Source organism: Phoenix dactylifera, chromosome 13 (genome assembly GCF_009389715.1).
Source record: "Phoenix dactylifera cultivar Barhee BC4 chromosome 13, palm_55x_up_171113_PBpolish2nd_filt_p, whole genome shotgun sequence".
Classification (NCBI taxonomy): Eukaryota; Viridiplantae; Streptophyta; class Magnoliopsida; order Arecales; family Arecaceae; genus Phoenix; species Phoenix dactylifera.
This window is the reverse complement of record NC_052404.1, coordinates 11,541,125-11,551,329: the sequence shown is the minus strand read 5'-3', so window position 1 is coordinate 11,551,329 and position 10,205 is coordinate 11,541,125. Positions and strand designations below refer to the sequence as shown.

Below are 10,205 nucleotides of genomic sequence, written 5' to 3'. Positions count from 1 at the left end.
AAAATAATATTTAAAATAATATATTATAATTATTTAAAATTAGAAGCGGCAATGCTTAACTATGTAATTTATTTAATTTAATTCAATCGATTGGAGATTGAGTTATCTATTTAATAAAATGGTTAAGTTCAGATTTAAATTTTTGATTTATTTAATAAATAAGTTAAATATAGATTAATACTTTTTTTTAATTTATTTTATTTTCGATCCTATCTAGTGTAGTGATGAAAAACACTTCATAATATATTAGTCATGCTTTCTCTCAAAAATGACCCGTTATGCTGCTGCCGCTGCCATGGAGGCTCTCTGTTTGGTTCAGACATGGGCAGCCAGAGCTTACACGTGCCGCCTCTCAATGGAACCTATTCCGCGGCATATGGATACGGATGATATGCGCACGCCTGGAAATCAGTTACGCTTCGGCAGTACCCTCCCATGACGCCCGGCGCCTCGATGGCCGTCCACCGAGTTCGCCTCTGGTGGTGGAGGCGAGGCGGCCGAGACCGCGCGATCGTCGCGCTGGGCTTCACTGCCCTCCTCCTCGCCCTCTTCGTCACCCTCGCCTCCTGGCTCCGCGTGAGTGCCCTCGCCGCCGCAACTCAACCGCCCGCTGCCTCCACCGACCCCGCCCTCGTCCATCTCACCCTCGTGCGTAACGCCAAGAAAAAAGGCGCCGGTACGACAAGTTTCAAGATTAGCGTTTCTGATCTCTATCTTCCTCTCGAAGATCCGGATTTGATTTTTTTTTTTTTTTTTTAAGAAAACAGCAAACTACTTCTGCTGTTGATTTCTTAAAAGGGTCGGCCGCTTTTTCTTGGATGCAGTGTGTTTAGATGGAAGTCCTCCTGGGTATCACCTGCAGAGGGGTTTCGGTTCCGGCAAGGACAGTTGGCTTATCCTCTTAGAGGTACTCGTTTCTTGCAATTTTCCCTATAAAGATAGATTCTTTGGCAAATTATGTAGACTGCCGTAGGGCAGTGGGTTTAGTTTCAATTCCCAATCCAACGTATGAAGAATCAGAAGCTTAAGCCGAATCTGCAGCAATTGGAGAATCAGCTGACCATTTTAAGCCTAAGATTCCCCTGAGAATGGATCTCTCATTTGGGCAAAACGGCTGTGAAATCCCTTTGATCAATTACTACCATCCATTGGCTTCTTTCACCGTACTGCCTTTGTTTTGATTCTTGTTTTCTTGTGTTCTTATGGCAGTTTGAAAGAAATTCTTCTTTTTTTTTTTGGAAAGTTGAAAGAAATTCTTGAAAATACAAAATAATCAAGATTTGTACTGAATTAATGATTTGATCTTGTAATATTGTGATGTCCTTCTATGTTGTGATTTTTCGTCTATACTTCTGATCCTAATAGCTTTCCTCGCTCCATATCACATCAAACTAAAGTTCTCATCCAAGGTATGCAAGACAGGGAAGCCTGGCGCTTGTCTTAATTTTTGCTAATCAACATGTGTTGGTGGTGGACGTATGTGTCACTTGGTTTAGGTTTTAGACTGTTGATTTGGTAGAGCTTTTTGTGATTCTGTTTTTGCTCATCTGGTCACTTTTCTTAAGCTGCAGGGCGGAGGTTGTGCAGTTACTGTGGCATCATGCACTTCACGCAAAATGACTGCATTGGGTTCTTCACGTTACATGGAACGCCAAATTTCCTTTTGTTGGCAATTTTAAGCAACATTCCATCTCAAAATCCTGGTAATTTTGTTGTTGTGTATGAGATAGGTTTGGTTGTATAACTCTTGTTGGTTGATTTTACACTATGAGGTTTAAAAGATTACTGCTTGCATTTACCTCCAATGCAGTTATCCTGTGTATATTTTTGCCATCTGTATATCCCATTATGTCATCTAGATATTTCTGTTTAATTGTTCAGGCTCACGGAAATTAAGTAACTCACATGTGAGGAAACCTGTCTTTATGCACTTCCTATTGGATGGATTTGATTACCTATTTGAGAAGTTCCATTCAATACTGTTGAATGATTCGATTGGACCCTCATATTTTTCCAAGTCACTTCTAATGTCTTACTTAATATATTCCTTTTTCTATTGTCTCTATTTATGGTGACTAAAAGTAATCTAAATTTTAATATTTGCACTCTTTATAACTCAAACTTCTCTTGTTTTAAACATCTTGTGTGAAAATTGACTTTGTTTTCCTGTGAATTAGCTTTAATTCAATACTTATTGGTGTTGATTATCCTCTGAGTTCTCTACCATTCTTTATTGTTTTAGCATTTCCTTAATTCTTCTGTTTGCTGTCTATATCAGATTTCTTTAACTGGAACAAAGTCAGGGTACGATATTGTGATGGTGCATCTTATTCTGGAAATGTTAAAAGTGACATTCAGGTATCTGGTGATGGGAATATTACCTGTAACTTGCTAGCTGTTGTTGTAAGCATATAGTGCAAAAAGCTATACAAATTTTTCTGAGACATTTTTTTGTTTACGGTTATAGAATGGAACAAAGCTATTCTTTAGAGGGCAGCGTATTTGGGAAGCAATCATGGATGAACTCTTAATGAAAGGACTTGCAAATGCTAAACAGGTCATTCCTTTGTAAATATCACCCAATTCTTAGTTTCTTTATTTTGTCATATTCAAGTTATATATCATTATACAAACATATGCAGAACAGAAGTGGTGACAGTGAATGCAATCATTTTGCTTGTACCATGTCCCATGATATCTTTGTTACACAATCACAATTCTCTTGAGGGAGGGCACCAGTACTTGCTGCCGAATACTAGCTTGCAGTACTATGCAGTTTTATAAATTAATTCTGGTCTATTAGCAGGCAATGCCATATTATCTGTTTATGCCAATAAGAAAAAGTGCAGGCTTCACGCTGCAGTATCAGGTTTGAAGTGGATACATGGCAAGATTGTTGTAAAATGGCACCCATTTTTATGTCGAGTATAGAGGGCGGGCCTTGGCGTAATGGTATGGTTGCTCCATCATGAACTAGGTGTCATAGGTTTGAACTTTGAAACATAGAAATAACCTCTCCGCATGCTGGGATAAGGCTGTATACATCTGGCTATTCCCAGACCCTACAGTGATGGAGCCTTGTGCCCAAGGATGCCCTTTTTTTTTCTTTGATATCAAGTATATGCCCATTCATATGTTTGTTACTCTTCAAAGCTTGAGAAAAATATGAATTTCTAAAACTTGAAAACTGGATTCTCTCAAAAAAACTTGAAGAGTGAATGTAGTAAATAATATATTTTAAGCGGCTTCAGTTACTCCAATATGAAAACACTTCTAATTAAATAGTAAAATTAATATAACAGGAAAGATAAAGCTTAAAACAGGAAACTTTTCTTGCAGAACCTTCTATGACTATATTTCTTGGTGGTTGTCATTTGTTTTTATCAGTGAATAAAAGTGTAATACATGCATGCTGGAATTGTTCACATACTCTTGATACTAGGGGAAGGATGCGCTAAGCTGCTTCTTTTCCAGCCTTTGGTTTGAGGTAGAATGATATTTTTGCATCATTCATCTATTTAATCAATAAATCTGGACTTTATATTTTTTAACAAGATAAAGGACAATTTGAAGAGTTCCTGACCATTCGAAAACAAGGTTGTTCCAGGTAATAGCCACAGTTTAAAAAGGAAAAGCTTGGTACATCTTGGTACATACTTGTACCGCCATGTATCAGCTTGTGTTCTGCCCATTAGAGCAATGCACATTGTTACAAGCTGTTATGTTGATTTGCAAACTAAGCGATTGCATAGCATTTAAACAAAGGTTACTTAAATGAGTAAATGACTAGGCATCTATATCTTTTTATGCAGCTCTTAAAGCATTTAAGTGGCCATTTTTTTAACTATGTGACACCTGTTTGATATTATATACTGATAATATGTAAGAAAAACTTATGTTTGTAGTCATGCACATCATGTGAGGGGGTGCTCATGTTTAAAGACATGCGCATTACCTGTTTGCAAAACGTATCTAGGTTGGTTGATATGAATATCTGTGACTCAGTTGTCAGTGTTTTAAAGCCATCCTACACGTTGAAACAGGCAGAAAACATACATCACCATGCTGCTTTTGAGGTTCTTTTCATGCCAAACAGCAGTATTCCTTGACACTTGGTACCCATATTATGCCTTATGATTTACTAAAATACTAGTTACTTCTTTCATTAGCCTCTTGAACATAAGTACTCAGTACATATCCTGTCTTAAATTATTTTAAATGCTCCCACAGTCTAATATTGTTGCAATGTTATACCGGGAGCCTAGAATGTTATCAGAATTCTCATTGTAAACAATGCATAATAAAGACGTGATTACAGATATGATTGTGATATCTAACGCATCCTCTGTGTTGGCTTGTTTTCCAACTATAAAACTCTTGGTGCACCTAAATTATAAAGCTGCAAGTATAATGTTGACACACATTTTTGCAGTCTGCAGGCCTTTCTTACAGGGTGCTCTGCTGGTGGTCTAGCTACTCTCATACATTGTGAAGATTTTCGCGCACTTCTGCCTGAGGAGGTCACTGTTAAATGTCTTGCAGATGCCGGCTTTTTTCTTGATGAGTATGTTTCTGACAATTTTGAGTGCACTTTGGGACTATCTCATGCATAGTACTTCATGATTATCTCTTGCATCCACTGTATTGGAGTGGATTCAATGAACTTGAGTCATTCTAAAAATCTTCTAGTTGATTACCTTAAGAAATGTAAACTTTAGAGTCTATTTGTTTACATGAAAGTTCGAATCTATGTAAAGACATGTAACTGGGTCACTTCTGGGTATCTAAACAAAGTTGAATGGCTCATGTAACTCTCGCACATGTCGCTCTTTCTGAAAATTGATGTTTGTTGAATATATTCATTGGCAATTTTTGAAGAGTTGAAAGTGCCATTGTTTAGATTTTTGATTCTTGGCCATAGTTTTTCGAGGTTGAATGCAACAACATATGGTTGATCACAGCTGACCTTGGCTGGTCATGTTGCAGCGTAACCTAAGAAGGTTAATAATAGCTGACAGTATAATTTTTTATTATTTCTAAAAATTGACTTTTTTGCAGATACCCAATATTTGAACTCACTTTCTACGAACTAACCTGTGCCGAACACAGAACTGACCACGAGCTTTAATGATTTACATATGAGGAGGAATTTAGGGAGTCAGTCACATAGATCATGAATTGCAGATATATCTGAATTTAATTACAGTTAGTGGTTTGTAACAGAAGTGTTTCTCTTTTGTGTGTGTGTGGGTGCATGTGGTCAAAAATTGATTTTATTTTAAATAATGGGGATGGGTAACTATAGGTCTCCATTTGTCAGTTTTATTTATATACATTGACTCAAAACCTGAAAAAATATGTTTAGGTTAGGTTAACTTTTTTTTTTTTTGCCTTTTGATCTGATCCCAAGTTCCAAATTTTCAATCATGGAAATTGTTTTTTTCTTGGATCATTTCTTCAGCCAGGACTTCCAAGACAGAACATATGGTGCTGACCAAACTGATACATCTGAAAATTCAAAGAGGTGTTTGTATTCATACTGACTAGAGCTATTTTACTTTTTAATTCTCTTCTTGCAGGATGGATATTTCTAGGAGAAGGTTCATCCGGTCTTTCTATGATGATGTTGTCCGTCTTCAGGTCTTCTCTCTCAATTAATGCAATATTACAATCAAATATTTTTTACCTTTTGATCTCTATTTGTTGGGAGGAATTTTTGTGAATTTTTATCTACAATATAACAAAATTATATCATTTATTTTTCTTTATTCAAGGCATGTTTCTATGTCAAACTTTAACCTAGTGTTTCTTCTTCATATATTATCTTTACTGCTTTTAAAAGTGATGATGACCCATCATAAAAGCATAATGAGAATTCAGTGATTAATATACTCCTGGACAGGATATTTGGAACTTTTGAAAATATACAATGGACAAAAGGGGATTGCTTGTATCTTTGTTTACTTGAAAGTTCTTGGTTCTTGAAATGTTCTAATATGCACAGCCTTGAGTGATGCTGAGTTTGAAGGAGACTAGTGAAACAATATGCATTAAGGTTCAAGGTGTTGGTACCGGTAGACATACCTGTTGGTACATATCAAGGTTTTCTTTGCTGATCCATTCTGGTTGGCGCTGGGTGTACTGTGTCAGCCTGATTTGGTACCAGTTGGTACAGGGGATCGATACAGTTCCACATCTATACATGGTATAGCTGCTGTCTTGCCTCTAACAGCGTACCATATGTTAATACGAGTGTGTACCGTACCAACTTGATCCATACTAATAAGGTACCGATACAAGATTGGGTACTGAGACTAAAAACCTTGTTTCATGCCACTGTGGTACTGTACCATACTGACACAACATGCCTCAATATGCTGGTACAGCAAAAATTATTGTGCTAATGTGAGATTGGTACAGTACTGTGGAGGGGCCATGATACCTTATTGTTCATGATACTTAAATCCTTGTGTGTCATATTTATGTTGCATTTATTGTGGTTAGGTTATTTATTTTGCTATTTACCCATTCTGTTTTAAAATTTGACTCCATCATCTGGAGGCTTGTACACCTAAAGCTTATTAAAATACTGTAATTCTTTTATATATTTGTTTCTTGCTTAACTCTTTTATTTTTGAGTATATAGAAACATATGACTATTTTCATTAGCAAGCTGCACTTAGATATACTTCTTGTTTCTGTGTTGTTTTAGTTAATTTGAGCTTCCTTCGTGATGCTGTTCTCTGATAAAGCATCCATCTTTGTCTGTTGTGCAGCTAGCTTTTCATTGTTGTCTCTGTTCTGCAGCTAGCTTTCCATTGTTTATTGTACTTCTGAGATTTCATGCAGAACCAATATCAGCTCTATTGCTCTAAATTGCTGCCTCTTGTAGTTATTTTTTCTTTACATTCTTCAATTGCATAAAAAGGACCTTCTTTGACCGATTTACTTTCAGGATGTAGGAAAGAAATTCAGGATTGCCTCTCAAGGATGGAACCATCTCAGGCAGGTCTTCATTTTGCTTTCTGTGACCATCTACTTTACCACTAGTTGGTGGATCAACCATTTTTATTTCTAAGGATCTAGGTTTGCCTAAGTTGCACCCGCACCCTCTTATACATTTTCGTTTACTTTGCCTCACATTTGCAGCGTTTCTTTGCACGTGAGATTATTAAGAACATAAACACCCCACTCTTTATTCTCAACCCAGCTTATGACGTTTGGCAGGTAAGGCTTATCATGCTTTTTTTGTGGATCAAGATATATAGTTTCTCAAATATCAATTCACATTATTCTCTAAAATATATGCAGATACAGCACATTTTGGCACCAGAGTCATCTGATAATCAACAATCATGGCTAAGATGTAAGCTGAACATTCACAATTGTGATTCCAACCAGATTGAATCCCTTCAAGGTGTCATAGCTTACAAAAGTTTCATCTTGGACCTTTTTTCCTTTATTTCTGTTTATATTAATGATTATGATTTAAAATCATTTACATGTATTTTATTGACAGGATTCAGGACTGCCCTGCTTAATGGCTTGAGTGATTTTCAGCATAACAAGAATGGGGGCATATTTATAAATTCTTGCTTTGTACACTGTCAGACAATGAACGGTATCACATGGCGCTCTCCAAATTCCCCAAAAATTAACAATAAGGTAGAGATCAATGTGTTAGTTCATTATGTTATTCTCTTGGAAATAGTGAAAGCATAGCCTGGCATCAATGTTACTTAAATGGTGGAACCAAAATATAGACTAACAAATATAACTATAAAAGCTTAACATGTCTGGAAAGAGATTATGCACATAATTTCATATGACATGGCAGTCTTTAACAAAAATAGTCCTACATTTTGCTGTAAAACTTGACTGATGTTTAATTTTGTGACAGACACTTTGTGTTACGTGTTTCTATACGGTAAAAAAGGAAAAACTTTTAATGTTAATCAAAGGGAAATAGAATTGTCAAGGTGGTTTGAACCCATATTCTCGAATTGTGAAAAAAAGGTGGCCCTGTGCATGAGGCTTCCACCATGCAGGGTCTCGGACAGTCAAATCTACGCAGCCCTACCTTGCGTATGGAGAGGCTGTTTGCATGTCCTTGAATTATAGATGTCAGAATTTATAGTTAACAAGTTATAGGCTCAGATCTCAGATAAAATTAGGCCATCTTCTACTTTAGATTTTTCCTATGTGATTAATATTTAGCATCATCACTTCTTTTTTTATAGCATAGGATTGCCTTATGACCTCATGCACAAGAGGCCATTTTAAAGACACTAGCATGAAGATAAAAGAAAGCAGGACTTGTGCTAATAGCTTGCATGCTCAATGACTTAGTACAGGATGCCTTGTATTGTATACAAACTAGGATTTAGTCTTAATTTAATTCCGCTGCTATCTCTCAGTTAATCATTAATCCAGAGTTTTCCTGTGAAATTGATTTGGCTTTGGCGCATAACTTGAAGTTAAGAAGATTCCATTATACATGGAGTAGATTTTTACAACAGCTCCATCGCCTAATATCAGACCTATTGAAATTGGTGCCAAATTCCTGATGATGGTAACTTTATATAAGGAAGGAGTCACCCGTGAAACTTCAAAGTCCATCCAGCATGCACAGTATTCTCCCTGAGAGGTTTAGATGATGAGCTCATGCCAACAGGAACCAACACTAAGATCTTTTAGGCTACTGAAGAGTCTAGGCAAAGCAGAAAGAAGGCAAGGTTTAATATTTAGAATTGCATTTATTTTTTCAAACACATGTTCTAATCCAAGGCAAACACAAAATACCTCAAATTGTTCATAATCTTTATTCAAACTTTATAATTTTCACACAAGAAAAAGAAAAGAAAACGGCAAATAATAGATGTTTCTTGCATCAATTCTTGGTCCCTGGTAATGGTCTTCATCATCATGGTATTAGTATGTGCTGGTTCTCCTAACTACTTGAGTAGCACTGGATTCAAGACCAATGATTCAAATAATAATTGATTGCATGCTTCGAGATAGGTTGTGCATGAAGTCCAATGATTCATAGAAAACTTATGTTCCTCTTACATTTGATCGCAATCAGTTTTGCAGAAGATGTGCAACTGAATGAAACTTACCAACTACCGTTGCCATTTTTTCATTGAAGCAATAAGAAGGAAATGAAAAGGAAGATAAATTGTATTAGAGTGTTATATTGTCCTATGATTCAAGTAAATATATGGATTCACATGTTTTAATTATTTATTGTTGGATTCAAACCTGTATCTAATGTAATTGTATTACCTTCCCACATTCTGCTCCTTGGATGAGGAGTGTGTTGCATACCTCGGGAACATTTTGATATGTTTTCATGCACTTACGTACTAGCATTATTAACTGGGCAGTGTTTAGGCAAGGGTGTGGATTTGTGTCTTGGTAAATGAGGCATTTCATATGTCACCTTTTTTAAGGGCTTCCTAATTAAGCAGGTGCCCTTCGGATGTGGAAGTCTTTTTACTATTATAAAGACTTGGAAGAATTAAAAACCGCAAAAACTTTTTGACATGAAAGTCATGTGATTCTTCGTGTTGGGAAACTTATAACATTGTTGAATTGTATGTTTATGTAATTTACTCTTCATGAGTATATTGTAACTTCTATTCATGGATTCTGACTTTAATTGTATATTTATTTCGAGGATCAGACAATTGCAGAAGCAGTGGGAGACTGGTACTTTAATAGAAGGGAAGTGAAGGAAATTGATTGTGCATATCCGTGCAATCCCACATGTATCAATTTGAATCTTATGCATCCTTTCAAGATGTAAGTTTGGGGGTCAAGCTGGATAATGTTTTCCTAAAATGTCTTCCACTGGCTCCTCCATCTAGTTGTTTGATTTCGCCGAGGGATGGCAGGGCATGATGTGCCATTAAATTACCTTTTTTTCTTATGCATTTCATGGGGCTCGGAGTCATCCCCCATAGTTCATGGATAGGCTGTGTTATGCCATGTATGCTACTGATAAAGGCTATGTGTTATTGTTCTTTCTTGTTTAATAAATTGTGTGGGCCTTGGCGTCTACTGGAGTGACATTTGGTGAGTGCTTGAGGAGAAATTGGTGTATATGATGGATGCTAAACTCTGCTCATCATTTTGGAATTCTCAGAAAGCCTTTGTAACTCAAAAGTGCCACTAGAGAGCTTTTGGGCAGTGGATCATCTACA

At 36.5% G+C, this 10,205-nt stretch overlaps 2 protein-coding genes across 2 annotated transcripts; both read left to right on the top strand.

The window, feature by feature from the left end:
• Nucleotides 1-215: 215 nt before the first annotated feature.
• Nucleotides 216-1,576, top strand: LOC120112918 (pectin acetylesterase 12-like). Its single transcript, XM_039133097.1, has 2 exons — nucleotides 216-676; nucleotides 825-1,576. The coding sequence occupies exons 1-2, from the start codon at nucleotides 436-438 to the stop codon at nucleotides 971-973; spliced, it is 390 nt and encodes a 129-aa protein (XP_038989025.1). The 5' UTR covers nucleotides 216-435; the 3' UTR covers nucleotides 974-1,576.
• A 16-nt stretch (nucleotides 1,577-1,592) lies between these two features.
• LOC120112919 (pectin acetylesterase 5-like) lies at nucleotides 1,593-10,160 on the top strand. Its single transcript, XM_039133098.1, is given in 11 exon segments — nucleotides 1,593-1,664; nucleotides 1,667-1,703; nucleotides 2,279-2,358; nucleotides 2,468-2,557; nucleotides 4,440-4,564; nucleotides 5,580-5,640; nucleotides 6,956-7,009; nucleotides 7,150-7,227; nucleotides 7,312-7,417; nucleotides 7,520-7,665; nucleotides 9,686-10,160. Coding segments are annotated over 11 exon segments (948 nt in total). The 5' UTR covers nucleotides 1,593-1,616; the 3' UTR covers nucleotides 9,809-10,160.
• The last annotated feature ends 45 nt before the right edge of the window (nucleotides 10,161-10,205 follow it).

Coding starts and splice junctions, on each gene's coding strand:
- LOC120112918 (XM_039133097.1), top strand. CDS start 436: ATGACGCCCGGCGCCTCGATGGCCGTCCACCGAGTTCGCCTCTGGTGG. Junction 677..824: donor CGCCAAGAAAAAAGGCGCCG/GTACGACAAGTT, acceptor TCTTGGATGCAG/TGTGTTTAGATGGAAGTCCT.